The sequence below is a fragment of the Bison bison genome, unplaced genomic scaffold (assembly GCF_000754665.1).
Source record: "Bison bison bison isolate TAMUID 2011002044 unplaced genomic scaffold, Bison_UMD1.0 scf7180017864270, whole genome shotgun sequence".
NCBI lineage: Eukaryota > Metazoa > Chordata > Mammalia > Artiodactyla > Bovidae > Bison > Bison bison.
This window is the reverse complement of record NW_011494842.1, coordinates 10,121,233-10,139,214: the sequence shown is the minus strand read 5'-3', so window position 1 is coordinate 10,139,214 and position 17,982 is coordinate 10,121,233. Positions and strand designations below refer to the sequence as shown.

General features: G+C 43.5%; 1 protein-coding gene across 1 annotated transcript in view; it reads right to left on the bottom strand.

The window, feature by feature from the left end:
• ZFAND3 (zinc finger, AN1-type domain 3) overlaps positions 1 to 17,982 on the bottom strand; it is a 178,243-nt gene that overhangs the window by 24,151 nt on the left and 136,110 nt on the right. Inside the window, exon 5 of the mRNA XM_010848741.1 lies at positions 2,811 to 2,978. Within this exon, the coding sequence (XP_010847043.1) occupies positions 2,811 to 2,978 (168 nt within the window). The remainder of the gene's footprint in view (positions 1 to 2,810; positions 2,979 to 17,982) is intronic.

Genomic DNA, 17,982 nt, shown 5'->3' with positions numbered 1-17,982 from the left:
CTGAATGTGTCTGTGTGCTCTCGATGAGACTGTGATTTAATGGAATTTTTAGAGGAGGCTTGCTGGCAGTGTTTGGATGACAGCCCCAGGCGGAGGATTCTGGGGAGCTCGGCCACTCTTCCCTTCGGAGCGTCCTCCCTGTCTTTAATTGGCACCTCATTAGAAATTAATGAAAATGACATCCTCTGTTCTTCCTGCTCTAGGCACCGAATGCTACAAAAAGGCCCATCACAATTCATAACACATTCAATTTATATAGCAATGGCTCTTAAGCATTATTTATGAGATGTGAATTTCTTGTCAGCAGTTAATAACCTGTACAGAGTGGAAGGGGAATGGAAAAAAAGATTGTGAATATATATATATATATATACACACATATATATATATAAAGGCTTTCTGCAGTGGAGAGGTGTTCTGTTTGAGTTTAAACTGCCTTCCCGAGTCTTCACTTTCAGGAGTAAATTACTGTTTCCCCTCCTCTAAAACCTTCCTGGGCAGTTCAATGTCTCTCCAGCACTCTGTGCAGCCTCAAGGAAGTAACTACACAACTCACCTTTCCCTGAGAGATCCAAGCAGACAGGAGGAGGAACACAAGCTACTCATCGGGGACAGTCCTAGAGGTGTGTGTTCCCATCGCTGTCTTTTGTCTTTTCAAGTGTGGCAGTTGACTCAGTCATCTCTCCGGGCACGTAAGTGTGATGCTCTCTGTGCGTCCAACTGAATGCTCAGCTCTCTCTAGGAAGGCTACATCTGGAGAGACTGCAGAAAGCTCAGGGCTTTGTCTCCAGCAGAAAAATCGAATCTCTATAAGCAGACCCTCAAAACGGGGCGCAAGCCAAGGGACACGTGTTACATCACCTGAAAAGAACGCATGTCTGTGGCAAACGGATGGGCACTTACTTAGAAGCCAGCCTCCTGCTGAGAGGTGGAGAGTGCAGCAAGGGAATCTGCGCTTACCAGACCGGCCAGCTGGCTTCACTCCAGGGACACATGAAGCCATCCAACATGCACTTCTAGATCCTTTCAGCTGGGTGCTTACGGCCTTGGGAAATGGGCGGTTTGCATCAAAGCTCAAGGACAAAGTGGGAGACTCGGCAACAACACCTCTGGGTCTCTCAGCGCTAATCTGTGAATTCTAACTGCTTACCTGAGGCGGAGAGGAGATATCAGCCACTGCCAGAGGCGAGGTGGTTCACGGGATGGACCAACTGCTTGACCCACTAGGGCAAATCCCGTGTAATACCCAGGATTCAGTTACTTTCAAGAAGGAAAGAAGAATGAAGGTACAGGAAAATCCCATGATTCTAATTTAGGAATCCCCAAAGGCCTGTGTTACAAAAGCAACAGGCAAATGGTCAGGGGAGCCTTACAACACTGGTAACAGACTGAACTGCTGAAGCCCGTGAAGGGCCACGTAAGACCAGAGCAAGAATGTGCAGACAACAAAAGGTCAGACAGACCACTGTGGGCAAAGCTGGTTAGCCAGCAGATCCCAGAGTTTCCTCAGCTAACCACAGCATTCCTTCAGCACCTCGTCAAGAATTTTACGTTACAGCATGGCTGATCAAGATACAACCTAAGAGTAAGGTTCTGGGCTCACCTGCGCCACACTGAGGGAAAACAGGCGAGGCCTGAAAATTCTGCCCATGGCCTCCACCGACGTCTCATCCCGCCTCTCTCCCCACGCTCTCACACAAACGCTGTATAGGACAAATCAATGTCAGGCCAAAGGGCCGCACCTCTCTGGTGACGCCCAGACTCCACATGCCAGTCCCCGTTCTACAGCTGAGCATGTTTCTGATATTGCCGAGTACCACACACCACAGTATGCAACAGATTTCTAGTCATGACAGGAAAGGAGTTCCTACTTTGTCTCCATGAGATGTTGGAACGCCCTCCTGTCCTCCTCAATTCCAACAGGGCAGGTAATTGAGGGACAAGGAGCAGCCAAGACCATCTCTTTGCAAGATGAAGGGCTTTGAGTGACTGACTGCCGGGAGAGCCACCTAGTCCTGAGTACCGGCAGCAGTGCTTACAGGAGATCTACAGCCACCCAGGCACAAGCTCACTCCTGAGCTTTGGAAAGGATACAGGGTTCTTAGAGGCCAGAGCCAGCGTGCCTGATGAGAACTCTGTCCCAAACCATACTTTCACAATACAGAAACACTGCAGTCAGCCTAAACACAGCTACACAATTCGTGATGCATGTGGTCAGAGGGAGAAGAAACATTCTAAGTTTTGCTCCACTGTGGGCAGGCATGAAGTTTTTAACAAGGACACCCCTTTGCAGCAACTCTAAGAGTTGGTATTACACTGAATAACACCAAAGGAAAGGTTACTTTAATGCTATCTCAAGAGGTTAAATGACAGTGAATTATGGTTCAAGGAAAATAATTTTCTAGTCAAACTTTAATTTAAAAGGGATATGGGGGAGAAATCGTCCATTTATTATACATAGCAAGAAGCTCATTCAAAATTAATATATGAATTTTATGGTACATATCCCAGAGTTTCACTGGGTTTGGTTAACTTCCAAATAAGTCATCAATGAGAAGGAACCACGGGAATATGCAGTGGGGAGGAGCCGAGGGCAGTGACAGCGCAACGCTAATGAGCTATGTGTAAGAGTGGCCGCGGAGGCTTTAGCCTGTTTTGTTATGTCTGAAGGAAACGCGGGGTGTTTAGAAATAATACTCCTCTACTCCCGATTTCCTGAGCTCCAAACCTACAGCCTGCAGGGAGGTACTCAGGGGGAGAAGCCAGGAGCTCAGCCTCTCAGAAGCTAACACCCCCCGCTGGACTCTTACCGCAGCGGCACGATCCCAGTTCCTGCTGCACCAGCTCCAGCTTGGTTTGGCACTGGAAGCACCGACGTCGACTTTTCTGTTTAGACCGGCTGGTCTCCTCGGATCGTTCAGTGTTCTCCAGTAGTCGTGGCCGTTTCACTGGTGAAGCCTCATTCTCAGACTGTGAATCTGCACAAAACAACATATTTGGGCGTCAGGGTCAGTGCCTGGCCTGGCGAGCCAGAGCGGACTAATCTCCTGCCAGGCACGCTGCAGACCAGGCTACTGCCCTTATCCAAGCGCCGGACCTGTGTGAGCCAGAGCCAGTTCTGACTGTCACAAGCATGCACCTTCAAAGCTGACCTCTCATGAGCCAGGCCTGAGCGAGGAGGGTGGGGTGGCTCAGCAAACATCAGTTCTATGTCATTTTTTATAACAGCCATGCTGACGAGACCACCATTCAAGCTGGAAACAGGACCCCTCTCTCTGTACCCCTCCTTTGGGTCCTCACTGTTCACTGCTTGTACTGGTTATCTCTTCTGGGATCTTTGTCCTCAAGTAAACTACAATTCACTAGAGAAGGGACTATGTCTACTATTTCTTTATATCACCATACTTAGCACAATTCTGTACCTAAAATCAGTCTTTCATGGCAGATCCATAATCTTTTCTAGTAAAAATACATTTCTATTCCTATGCACAACTAAATGCACAAGAAATCAGGCTCTAATATTGAAGACTATTCCAGTTTACTGAGAGGGAAGAAGTGTCCTTGCCTGTTCTCAAGCAAGCTGTTCCATGGCCTCCTTCATGGGGTGGGCAGAGACAGCGCCTGGTACTACAACCCCAGGGCTGGAGTCAAATTAGTGGGTGGGAGATGGCAGAGGTGGTGGGGGCTGGTGGTGTAGGGTGCAACAACTGTTTTGTATAACTTTAAAAAGTAAAATGAAATGAAGTTTGAAGTTATGTCACAGGCAGGCTGTAAATACCTTGCCTTCAAAACAAAAAAAGAGCCAGCTCTTGTGGGGCTCTACGCTCCTGGAATTACTGTCATGGCATACTGACAATGCACCTCTAGCCAAGGCTCCAAAGTGACCTGTGCTGAATCGCCTCTGAAAGAGAGTCTCCTAAACGATCTCCTTCAAAACAAACCCAGATCCCACACGTTCTCACCCCACCACGACCACCACATTGGTCCAGGCCATCGCCATCTCTGCCAGCCTAGCGGAGTAGCTTCTTAACCCATCTCCCTGCTCTCCCTTGTCCCTATAGTCTATTCTCCATCAGGCAGCCAAGCAACCCTGCTAAAAATCTAGTTAGAATCACTTCACTCTCCTGATCAAAATCCTAACAGCTCCCTTTCTTGGAGGAGTTCTGATACTTCCTTCAGCACTCAGAAGGCCCGGCACGGCGGGCCCTCCTCTGGCCCTGTCCCCTGCTGCTCCTGCCCTCTGCTGCATCCACGCTGGCCTGCCGACTGTCTCCTACCCCAGAGCCTTTGCACCTTCTGTTCCCTTTGACTGGAATACTCTTTGCCCAGATCCACAGGGGATCTCACCTCTTAAGTCTTTTAAGCAATATTTTCAATGAGGTCTTCTTCCCTGAAAACCTTATGCAGACCACTCCTGCCCGCTCTTCCTGCCTTTTGTTCCTCCACAGCACTATCTTTTCACTTTATCCTCCAGGAGAACATAAGCTCCTGGAGGGCAGCAAGTTTCACCTGCTTTATTCACTAATGCGCCCTCTTTGCCTAAACTCATTATTTCTTTCATGAATGAATCTTCTCCTTAGGCAGTCCTGATTTTCTATATACTGTGGCTCCAGTGAGAACCAGAAGGCTGTCAGCTGCACTTCTTTTTTCTTTTGGCCGCACCATGAAGCATGCAGGATCTTAGCTCCCCAACCAGGGACTGAATCCGTGGCCCCTGCAGCAGAAGCACACTCAGAGTCTTACCCACCGGATCTGCAGGGAATTCTGGTGGTGTTTCAGTGAAGGCCACCTGGACCCCTCTCCCAGCCCTGCTCTGTGTGGAGTGGAGGCTGCATGTCGCCCTAGCACTTACTGGCCCTGATGGGAACAACTGTAATGGTTCCTCACGGCCGCCATCCCACCGCACCGCACACTGACTTTCAGAAGGCACGCACCATTCACAGCAATTGTAAACTTCATTTCTCATTTCATTTAGTTCTTGCAGTCCTACATGACATTTTCCCCCAATACAAACCAACTAAACAAGGCCTTTGATGAAAACAATTGAAAGCCAAGTTCAGCCTATTTCCCAGCTCTGCTGAGCAAAGCTGTCCAAACCCAGCCGGTGTGAGCACTGAGGCAGCCAGACACACCAGACCCCTCCTCTTCCCCTACAAAAGCAACAAGCAACAATCTAAATGTAAATCATTACAAAGCAGCCTGCCAAAAGAAATATACCAGGCAGGGGCCACACTGCTCTCCAGGGGTCCTTTTTAAAAACCAACCAACCAAGGCATTATTTGTATTAATAACCCTATTTAGACTTTTTTCCATTGGGTGACAAAAACAGAAAATTCTAGAGTAAAAATCGAAACAGAGAAATGGAGTTTTTTCTGAGAGAAGGTCCTACATTTGGAGCATCTATGTAAGAAATTATACCCCAATTCTGGGCGGGGGCGGGTCGTGAGGAGAGAGATTAGGGTCCACACAAGAAGGGGAAGTGGCTGCAGCCTTTGCATTATTAAGCTGCTAAAATCCAGAGGGCCATGACATGATGCCAGCACATCTTTAAGAAGGAAGGGACACTCGGATCTTCTTTCACTTGCACTGCGATCTGTTACAACTGAGCTTGTGTCTGGAAATGCAATGTTCACATTCAAAGCTGTCTCCAAAGTGAGTCTGTTCCAAACTGTCAAATGTGATGTCTACCTATATAGCACCCATTTCCATTTCTAAAGCAAGCCTCTGCTACAAGAAAACAATTTACTTTCAATATGTCAATATGATCAATGGCTGACAATTTGCAAATAAGACAGTAATCTGTGAAGATAGTATTTTTTAATATATGATTTCTAAGATTGAGAAACAGAATTCATATTTATATAATCATAATCATCATTGATCATCACCAAACAACCCAGTCGATGAAACCCCCAAATTAGGATACGCCTGTCCAAGCCTGATTTCTTTTCTTCTGATTCCCCATCTTGTCTGACCAGTGAACATTTAATAAAAAAAAAAACAACTAAGGAGTAAGTCTGCATGGCCCCGTCCTGAACTTCTCCTTTACCTGCTCCACTTTACACATGAGGGCCACACCGCTATTTGCTCTGGAAGGCAGGGTGCAGGGGACGTTCCTGAAACAACAGGTAGGCAGGCAGGTCTTCAATGCTGCCAACAGCCTCTGGTGGCACTGCACTGGCCCTCCTAAGGGAACAGCACTCAGCGCTAGTCAGTCCTCTGAGAGGCAACGCTTGCATCGGTGCAAGCCTGAGTCACAACAAGCGGTCCTCAGCGAGTCTAAACTAAGATGAAAGGTTCACCAGAATGTGTCATTTTTCAGAACCAAGGAATCACTCCTAGACATTAAAAGAGTCACAACCTCAGCATTCTGGAATATACCAACGTACCCTGCACTCAGTCAGTGGTCTATTAAGTGGAGTGGAATCCTTGTGCCCTCTGATGCCCCCTACCACAAGGGACTGTTCACCACCCTCCACAAGCTGCCATCCAGGAAGGTGACTGTGTTATATGTAACTTCCTGGAGAAGCAAACCATTCCTTGGCATTTCCTCACAAGTCAACTTAGTGTTTTAATTAGAAGCTGATGAAATAAATAGCAGTCTACAGGATCATCATCATGTCTGCATAAGAAATTTACATCTCCTCTGCTAATTACTTAATGAAACCTGTGCCATGGGGGGAGATGCCCAAATAAGAGAAACAGATGTCCAGGACAGGAATTCTAATTACATAATAATGAACTAAATAATTCAACTACTCAATTATACATTTCATGACAATTTAAAAAGGACCATCAGAAAGAAAAGATCCAATTATGGTCAACACTAAAGGAACCCTCATCTACTGTCTGTATCTGAATAAATTAAACTTTGATTATTTACTTCTTGCTCAGAAACATCACTCTTGTTACCCTGAAGCATTTTCAACTCCTCAACTATGATGGAAAACACCTACCAGTCCATTTGCATAATCTGAACGTGGGCAGTAAGGGTTAAATGCAGAGAGAAAGGCGAACAGAAATAACTCTCATACGCAGCTCTAACTGTCAGAAGAAACTCGTCCTTGCAAGGAGCATGCTCATTAGCAGCAGGAGGAGTGTGGCGGCAGGCTAGAAACTGTTCCCACCCCAGGAGTTGGGAGTGACTTCTAATTAAGGGCCTTCATAAAGGGCCAACAAAGCACATTTTCCCCAGTACGCTTTTCCTAGAGAACATAATCTAGTCTGTGTGTACCCACATGAGAGCTGCCCACACGCCCATGCCAGGCTCACAGTTCTTGACATTCAGCAGACCCCCTCTTCTGCTGTCTACATTTATCGCCTGAGGAAGATACCACATCAGATCTTCTAGTCAAAGCAAAGTTCGATCAAGAATCACGGTGTGATGAAATTAGAAAGGAAAATCTTAAAGTATTTTACTTTCCTAAAGGTAATCGTTGCTTTGTGACAGAGAAACAAGTACCATGATTTTTAAAACATACAATCCTCTGAAGAGAAGAAGTCTTCTAATTGTACTTTCCCAGCCAACAGAAAATAGCGGAGGAAAGACTTTCAATTCAGGAACACAGTTTAACTGGAAAACTTGACTGGAGACAACAAACAGACCTCCTCTTTTAAAATTCTGTTTCGTCTCTGACAGAAATTCACATTTGTTCCTTACTGTCACTGTTCTTGTCTTTATTACTCATGTTCTCTCCTGAAGATTTCCAAATAAATTGTGTCAGGCCTGTCAAGAGTTGAATCCCAGTCTCTCTGAATCTCCCGTCGCTGTGCAGCTGGCAGCCCGCACACACCGACAGAGCTAACCTTGACCACGTCCCTCTGACACCTCGGGGCAGGGCCGGGCGGGCGGGGGATCCTGACCAGACGTCTGCACTGAGAGTTGAGGAGAGGAGAGTGGGTGCAGCGAAGTGGCCACAGAGAAAAGGAAGCGCCTTCTATTCGCTTCCCCCACACCTTCCCTTACTTCTAAGAAAGAGAGATGAATCTGTTTAATCTCAGGCTCTGTGACAGCTTTTGAGGCGCTCAATCAGTTTTTTTAGAACCTATCACAGTCTCTTGACAGACTGACATTTATGATCCCAACAGCCTGTGCAAACATCGGTAAGAGCAATAATTAATGAACCCTCACACATCACTGCCATCTCTCCTTCGACCATTTAAAAGAAGGCTTAAGCTGCTGAAACCTCTGTCCATGAAAAACACCACATTCTCACTGGAAAAATGGATAAAAGACACTTCATAAAAATCTGTCTGAAAGGCACTTTCTCTGTTTCTTCTCATGCTGGCTTTCAGTGTGTGCAGGGATTAGCTTCCTCCTCTCCCAGCTTCTTAACTCTGTGTGTCATGAAAGACTTCAGGAGAGAAAACTCCCTCATTACCCATTAAAATTCTGTTTCCATTTTATCTGACTGGAATTGCCCCCTCCTTTCTTATCTTCCTCGTGGTCCTAGAACTATTTCGGAATATCACATGTGTTAAAAAGCTGTTACACAGACAAAGAAGTTCGACTCTTTGGAAGAGGTCATTATAATTTTGTGGAGAATGCCTCCATTTTCATTTGAAATACAATACAAAGGTGAATTTAGCTTGATATACTCCTACGATGCCATGTCTTATACCACAAGCATTTTAAAAGTGTTCTCAAATTGCCAGACAGTGCTACTGGGAACCATGAATCCCTCTCCTTCCATCACCAGCCCCCTTCCTCCAGGTTATTCCCTCAAGATAACACTTGCTCCGTATCGTGAGGGTGGTGGTCTCCTCCATCACAGCCTCAAGACTGAAAGCAGACCTCCAACTCAACCCCAAGAAGCATGTAGTCAGCTTTCACCTTTTTATTTTGAACATTTTCAAAAATATAGAAAAATTCAAAGAATAGTACAATAAACATCTGTATACACTCCATTCAGATTCAACAAATAATCTGTCACACTGCTTTCTCTCTCTCCTCCATATGCTCACACAATACCCAACTATCTGAAAATAACCTGCAAACATCAAAATACCTCACATATACACATTTACTAATAAGGGCATTTCCTTACATGACCAAAATATCATAGCTAAGAAAATTAAGCATAATGCCCCCGTGTCCCCTAATATTTGGTCCATATCTGAATTGCCTCCACTGTTTTCAATGTTTATCTTCATTGTTTCAAAGGCATGTCCAATCAAGTTGCAGGCATTACATTTGGATCTAGGTCTCTTTTAGTCTAGAACAGAATGCCCCTCAAACTGGTCGCCTGTTCATTTATTCAAATGACCTGGACTTCTGGACAGTCCTGGTTGGTCTTCCCGTGGAACATACCGTCATCCTGGATTGACTGACTGTTTCTCCATTTCATCTATCTCCCTATTTTAATGGCGTCATTTACTGGTAAGGAAGGAGATTTTTTTTTTTAACTGAACACTTCCTCTGTTCCATATTTAAGACCAGAAATTAAAACTTCTGACAAGTCCCTGCCAAACCCACATGGCTGGAGGGCTGGCACAAGTCAGGGCAGGTGAGGAAGGGCAGGCACTGGGTTGTCAGCCCAGTTCCCACTGCACCTTGGCTGTCGGAGGAGGGGGTGTTCTTCCTTGAACTTGCCCCACTGCACATCAGGCTAGAGTTCACCTGTGCCTTAGCAAGGAATGGTGTACTTAGGTGAGTGCTGGGAGATGAGTTAGCTGTCGGTGTCTTAGCCCGTGATTTCTTAAAGTCTGATGGCACTGCCTATGACTAAAGTTGGTCCCAGAAGGCCACAAGTCGCCTCTCCCATTATCTCCTTTCCGATAGCTTCCTGATGGTTTTTGATTGCCCCGCCCCTCCTGATGAACTCCACACTGTTGCTAGCTGTTCCTAAGACATCTCTTCATTGCTGATCATTCAACTCTCTAAACTGAAGGAAAACTTTCACCAGAATAAAAAACAAAGCAAAAGCCCAGGAAGGTTCACTTGTAATAATAATCATAATCTTATTAAGTAAAATAACATTCTCCGTTTATCTGATCTAACTTATGTGGTCTTCCAAAAGCCCAGACAACAGTACTTTATTAATTATTTATCACATGCCTAGCACTGGGCAGCAAATCAGAACCACACATGGCAATGATCTCTCCCTTCAAGGAAGCCACATTCCAGAAAAGACACAAGTAAACTTACAGTACATTAATGTAAAAACAGACTACGGACATAAAATGTGGACATGATAAATTCTGTTGAGGGGGGTGATTAAGAAGCAGAAGAGGGAAAGGTCAAGAAGGTACCTCTTGAACCTACGAACTGTATTATATATATGTAGAAGGACGATCTGCAGCTCTCATTTATCACTCTCACATTTTCTGTTAGCCCTGCTTTTCAAAATACCATTTGTACAAAACCTGTTGCTCATCTAACGTCTACCTCTTCTCTTTACCAAAAACCCTCTCAATCAGTAGACCCTTTCACAGTTTGAGGAGCAAAAGTACATGGAGAACACCTGATTGATATGTTTTCAGGGAGATAAAGCTGTTGTATCAGTATAGCTCCCCCTCTCTCTGACTCCAGCTGGTTTCATGGGGGGAGGGGGGTGGGGCTCGTGAACATCTCAGTAGCAATAGTCACCCTCTGCAGCTGTTACTGGCCTGGTAACAACGTTCCTTGTTTTAGTTTCTCCATCAGCAAGACCTGTCCGGCCTGCTCAACTAAACCATATTACTTTTCCCCATAGATTTTTCAGTTACTCATTGTAACTGACAAATTACCCTCAATAGATAATCTTTCCTTTTTATAACCTGCTTGGGTATTTTAGAGTTCAACAACATTACAATGCATTGATTTTTTAAAATATTACATTTATAGCATCAGCAGAGTACAGGATTCAGTTCAGTTCAGTTGCGTCCGACTCTTTGCGACCCCATGAATTGCAGCACCCCAGGCCTCCCTGTTCATCACCAACTTCCGGAGTTTACTCAAACTCATGTCCATCGAGTCGGTGATGCCATCCAGCCATCTCATCCTCTGCGGTCCCCTTCTCCTCCTGCCCCCAATCCCTCCCAGCATCAGGGTCTTTTCCAATGAGTCAACTCTTCACATGAGGTGGCCAAAGTACTGGAGGTTCAGCTTCAGCTGTTTCAGCTTTATTAAGGTAAGACAGAGAGAGAAAGCAAGAATTAAGAAACCCAAGAGAAATACGTACTTCTCATAGGCCTCACGCCTTCCTGTTCTGTGACCACAAGGTTTCTAAGACTTTTTCAGGGCTCAGACTAAGTCTGGAACTTCTGTTCTACTATCTTTTCCAGTATTTCCAGAAAACTAAGATCAGCCACTGTTTATTTTCATTTATCCAAGGAAAAGGAAATTTGAGAGAATCCATAAAGTATCTACATACCCAGATTTTTATTTTCATATGTCTGGGTCTAAGGCAGGTAATATTATTTTCATTTAGTTTCTTAGAATATTCATTCTTCAAATATAAGTCACCAGTAGGGAGAAGTGACTACAGTCACACATACTGCCCAGCTGCTCAAAACAGTTGTGTAATTTTATAAGGCATAATATGAAAAATTTGTTTCATGTAACTACAGAATAAGTAGATTTATTCCCTGTTCTTTAGTGTCCCTATTGATGCCTTATATTTGAAGAAGCCACGTGGGAAGGGACAGGCTAGACATCTTCAAATAATGTTGCACCCTCATATCTTGGTCTCCAAAGCTGATGACTTGCCTGAGGGTTAATGTGACTTGACCCCAGGTCTTCTGCCAGGAACACTGAAAAATAGATGTTCTTTACAGAAAAACACTTCAGGGTAGGGTAAGGACATGGGTAAAGAAGAATGAGGTATTAATTCAATTTTTCCAGCTTTTTGTTAAAAACATACAGACAAAAAGTCAAATATTCCCATGCAAATCATCCATACCCTCTAATGCTTACAACTGTTTTCCCTGCCCTGACTTATAATGCAAGCCACTAGGGGCAGATGTAGAATTGGCTGAATTTAGTACTCCACTGGTACTAACAAAACAATAATTAATAGTGGGGAAAAAAAATCTCTATTAACAGAGGTCAAATTCCTAATGACAGTAACCTCGGCAATGAGAGGCTGTCACCCTGTGGGCTCGCTGCTCCAGGTTCAATGTGCAGGGAAAATGTTTGAGCGCTTATATTTTGCTATTTAAAAAAAAAAAACAGCCTGAATGCATAACTAAGTAGATGCTAAAATTAAATAGCTGATTTGTTTTTAAACTATTTTTGTTTCTAATTTAGCATCAACTTAATTCAGTTCCTCTCTCTACCTATCACTTAGTTTCTTCCACCCAAGATTTAGTCTTTTGACTCATTACTCCCGGGGTAAATCCTTAAACTTATAAATAAACACATCTGTGCCTCATTTTAACTCTTTCCAACGTGAGGCTAAATGAACCTAAAGTTAGAACCTGACATGATGATAAAGCGTGCCCAGAGAAAGCCATGCCCCGGCCACTCCCACCGCCGACTGAGCAAACTCAGCATTCATCACTCAGGGTTGTATCAGGCTGATATAGGTACTACCAACACTGCAGGAGGCTGGAGAAAGCTGCCTTAAGAGAATAGCTTATGAAGGAAAGAGAACCCCCACTTGTAAAATGAGCTGCTGGAAAATCAGAGACAAGAAACTCTACATGGAATTTTTATGAAGATTATCTTTAGTTCATATTTGAAATACGAGAGGAACAAGTATCTAGCATTTTAACCCCCTCCCCTTCAACCAACTTTGCTCAATACTTCTCATTTTTAAAGAATTATTACTTATCAAGAAGATGTTCATACTATGAACAATCATACTAAAAAAATTATATATTTTATCAATGTTAACTTTCCAATTTTGAAAGTTGTACTGTGGCTATATAAGACAGTATCTTGATTTTAAGAATTACGCACTGAAGTTTTAGTACAACAAAGGTAACTACCGAAATGGTTATGGATGTAGATGTAACACACACACACACACACACACAGGAACAGTAGAGAAGAGAACAGAGAACAAAGCCACTGAGGTAAAATGTTAATATTTGGGTGATCTGAGGCAGGGAGGTTCCTGAGAACTGTCTTCTTATAAATTTTCTGTAAGTCTGAATCTATGTTTATAAAAAACAAAAGCAATGACAACTATATCCCAGAGTAGCCATACCTGGAGATGACTGGCTGGAGTGTCTACTGAATCCCTCTCAGAAATGTTGATACTGCTCAGGACTGATGGAAAGCGCACGACCAAACAGTGGTAGCAGGTGATCAACAGTAAGGTCAAAGCTCGCCCTTCTCCAGGCTTGTACTTACTTATTTCTAAGTACACTCTAACAATTAGTCACAGACTAGTACATGTCATTCTTTTAGTCTATAGTTCCTCCAACCCCAATAAGGACCCAATTTTAATTGCCATCAATTACTGCAGTGGCTGTTCCAGGAAGGATGATGACCCAAGACCTTAAGATGTGATTTTAATCCTTTAGAAATGGATTTACCAACAAGATGCCAAAGAAAAAAAGTAAATCTGAACCCTGGTGTTACAGGAACTATCAGTTAATGCCAAGCTGGAAAAGAGGTTCTGCTGCAGCTAATACCTCCCGTTCAGATTAGTACTACACAAACCCCCTCCCCCAGCCCAATTTTCTTTTAAAAGTTACCCTCCATATTTGAGCACATAATTCAAGCTATGACATAATATCATCTTTGGAGAAGAGTTGTTCAACTTTCTCTAGAAACAAAGAACCAATGCCCAACATATTCCCCACCCCCCCCAGGTAAATTTTGGCCTTTTTTCAAGATAAAAATCTTAAAGATTGTCTCATGTATTCTTCCTTTATCCCTTGCTGAAGTAACAGAAAAATCAACAATGTGAGTAAAGGACCCTGTTTCCTTGCTTATATATGTATACATTTTTTATAAGTTTTGAAAGGGTAGTTAGATGTGCGAAATGCATAGCTTGTAACTAATTCCCCTGTCCACTGAGCTAATAGAGATGTGGTTTATTTAAAATTCTGAGTTGTGGTTCTGCTATCTGGGAATGGCTTTCTGAAACTCTGTGGGTGGATGCTGGTAATGAAACAGAGAATTCAGAACGGCGGGGAGCATAAGGCCAAACAAGCTTTTATAGCAGAGTGTGTTTATGCACTAAAAATAATTATACACATGTAGTGGGAGGCTGGTTAACTGAGCCCACAGAGGCACTTGGCTAGTCAGATAACTAATCACAATATGAAGTCCCCCATGACAAGAATGCTTCCAAGGTTAAACTGTCTGATTTTTAATCATAAAGAAGTAAATTTATTGGCTCAAGTTCTCTCATGTTGGTTGGGATGCAAAAAAAGCTAGTCTTTTTATCAAGATTTTATAACCATGAGAAAAGTATCAACCCTCTGTGGCTCCTAAATGGTGATTTGCCTCAGAAAGAAGTTCTCAATTCTAAAAGTTCAGAAAAGAGCTCAGAAAATAAGAGTATTTATTGTTTCTTGTGGAAAGCAAACTTGTCAAATTTCTGTAGGAATTACTTTACACTAATACATATAGTAAAATTTTACTTTTAAAACAAAGCCTAGAAACAAAACAGAACAAAAAAGTCGGATTTCCCCATTCTGATACCCAATTTTCTTAAGAAAGGGTTTTCTCGGTGCCCTGTCATTCACAGCCCCCAACCTACTGAAACAAGGCTGCTAACTGCCCCTGACTCCGCTGACCTGCACTTGTCCCTTTCCAGGTCTTCACTCTCCAGTCTGACTTGGCCTCGGATTGTCACTTCCAGTTTCTGAGTCCACCTCTTTGCCCAACAGATGCTGTGAGTTATGTGAGTTCTTTCTCACTTTCCTCTACACTGCCTCAACTCCTCTTTACTCTGTCATCTGACCATCAGGTCCCTCTGTCCACATCTCTTTTACCTATCGAGCATTTACCAGGCACTGCATACTTCAGATTATTTCATTTCCCTCATAACAACTCCACAGCTGGGTCTGTTATTTTACAGGAAAGAAAATCAAGGCTCACAGAGAGGCCCAATCATTCTTCCAGTTCTATGGTTGGTAAAGGGGGGCACTGGAATGTGAACCCAGGAAGCCTGCCTACTTTATCAACCTCCAACACCTGTACCTCCCTTCTTTTCAGGATTAGGGGCTTTACCTTGGGTCCAATCCTATCCCCTTGATTTCCAAAGAACCACAATGTTCTACTGAGACTACCCTTTGCTTCCGTTCTTCCACCAGTAGTTAAATCAGAAAGCATAATCCTTAGCTTGTCCCAGGTAATTTTAGTTTAAGAGGATTAAACACATTTTCCTCTGATCCCTCCCCCCAGATCCAACTGAAATAAAAACACAAAGATAACAAGAATGAACCCACTGTCATAAATAGAACTCTGTGTGTTTTAACATAATCAGCAAGAGATTTTAAACAGACTTCTAGACATCTATGGGGTGGGAGTAGTTTAAGGCTGAAACCTCGTCACTGCAGAGGTGGTAGCCACTGCGTGCAAAGGAAGTCTTAAGAGAAGCAAAATGAGAAGTAGGGTGGAAAGCAGGGGATGCACTGAAAGTGTACTTGTAACACAACTGTACTGACTCTGGGAGCAGGCCAGATCACCTGGCAACAATCTGGACACCTCTAATCTAGAGAACTGAACAGCCTGTCCAGACAAACCTGTTTTCCATGGTTCCTCACAATCCAGTCCTCCTCCTCTATGAGTCTCTCAGTTTCCTCACAACAAATCCTGCCTATTAACACCTCATCCCCACTCCATTCCACAGAGCCCCAGTAAAAATGCCCATTCAAGAAACAGGCATGGTAGAAACCCTTCCCACTCATCTAGGCCTTGTATCTTAAAAGCTGACAAAAAAATAGGCTTCGTCAGGCCAATGAGGAGAACCTGAAGCATGAAGTAAATGACTAAGACAGACAGGAAAACTGCTATCAAGGTGAATATCAGACAGCTCCAGGAAGGACAACGTCAGTCTTTAGATCTTAGGGCCTAGCAGGTATCCAGCATCTTCAACGGGGGAAGGAAAAGGATGACCACTAGGTACTTACTATAAATTCTAGAACACCAAGGATGAAAAGATGATCCTAAAGAGTTCCAGAGGTGGAAAAATCCTACATATACTACTTAGTATCAGTGTCATCTGACTTCTCAGCAGTAACATGAAATGTTAGAAGTCAAGGGAGCAATAATTCTCATCCAAGAATTCTACACCTAGTCAAACTTCCCATCAAGATGGAAGCAAAAAGAGACCTTTTGAGATATGCAAGAATTTCAACACTCTCTTAGGAACTTACTTGGGGGGCTGTATTCCAAATTAAAGGGAATAAAAGAGAGAAGAGTAAAGGGAAACCGAGGCTTAAAGAACAGCTAGTCTAGTTGAGGTAGAAAGATAGTGGACTCCAGTAGGGAGGTCTCGGGTGAAAGGTGTAAATACAGGTTGGAAAAAGAGAAAGGAAAGTATAAGCACCAAGAAGAACAACCGTATCTAAAAAATTACAATCCAAATATAAAGCAAACTAAAATGTAGCATGACTTTTGAGCAACTGAGGGAACACAACAACCACCAGCACCGCCTGGTTTGGCTCTGATGTAAGATCAGTCTCCTTAAAGGTCCAGGCACTGTGACACTAGACTCACAGAAAACACAAATCTATTCCGAGCACATAACTTGGCCTCCTGGCAGGGAACAACATTTGCAGAGCCGTAGTAATGGAAATGTCGCTTACTGGCTTTCAATTTTTAGAAACACGCCGTGGACATAACATGAAGACCTGCTGTGGTTACAGGCTGAAAGTAAACAGTTAAAGCTGTGACAATATAAGAGTCCATGTGTAGCTGACAGGAGGCATGATAAGGAAGTACCTCTAGTCAGAGGTACTAATCTCCTCATTAAGAGATGATGCTAAAAACTAATGGATCAAGAAAGAAAAGGATGAAAACAAATAATACAAACCCCAAATGCTGGGAGGAAGAATCGTTGAGCTAAATCTTTGTGTTTCATACTACCTGACACCTCAGAAAGTAGGGATATAAACATTTTTTTTTCTTCTACAGTTAATAAGAAAAAAAAAAGACTGAAAGCACTAAAACAGAAACTGTCGAGAGAGAGATGCTGCTCTGTCCCTAGATTATCTTTCTCTTATAAATTATTCTGGGTTATGATGTGCTACCATGTGTTACTTTTGTAAAAATGAAAACATAATAAAAAAAAAAAAAAAAGAAATGAGAACCACTTAGGCTCTCTTTGCTCTTTTCTTCTGGGTTAATTATAACAGCCAGAGACAGTCTCATTTTGGTGGTGGTGGTAGTGTAGTCACTAAATCATGTCCGTCTCTTTGTGACCCCATGGACTGTAGCCTGCCAGGCTCCTCTGTCCATGAGATTTCCCAGGCAAGAATACTAGAGTGAGTTGCCATTTCCTCCTCCAGAGGATCTTCCCGAACCAGGTATTGAACCCTTGTCTCTGATGTCTCCTGCACTGGCATGTGGATTCTTTATTGCTGAGCCACCAGGAAAGCCCACTATAAATTTAAACTATTTAAGGACAGTTTGGATTAGCTACTACTTGGAAATATTATTCTCCCCCTCAGTCCACAGTTCTTTGCTGCTCCTGATAGCTGTATTATTTATTCAGAAAATGATGACCTTCAAGGATGAACTCCCTAGTTCATTTTGTCTCAGCTGTCTATATATTAAAAGAGAAAACTTATTTATCTAGATCTCTTTTCTTATCTCTAGGAGGGAACTAATGCTTCTGGGTTTCTGCCTCTAAAGAATCCCACTTGTGTTTCTTTTCTTGAAAGTGAAAGTCCTCAGTCATGTCCGACTCTTTGCGACCCCATGAACTGCAGCCCACCAGGCTCCTCTGTCCATGGGATTCTCCAGGCAAATATACTGGCTGCTGCTGCTAAGTCGCTTCAGTCGTGTCTGACTCTGTGCAACCCCACAGACGGCAGCCCACCAGGCTCCCCCATCCCTGGGATTCTCCAAGCAAGAACACTGGAGTGGGTTGCCAT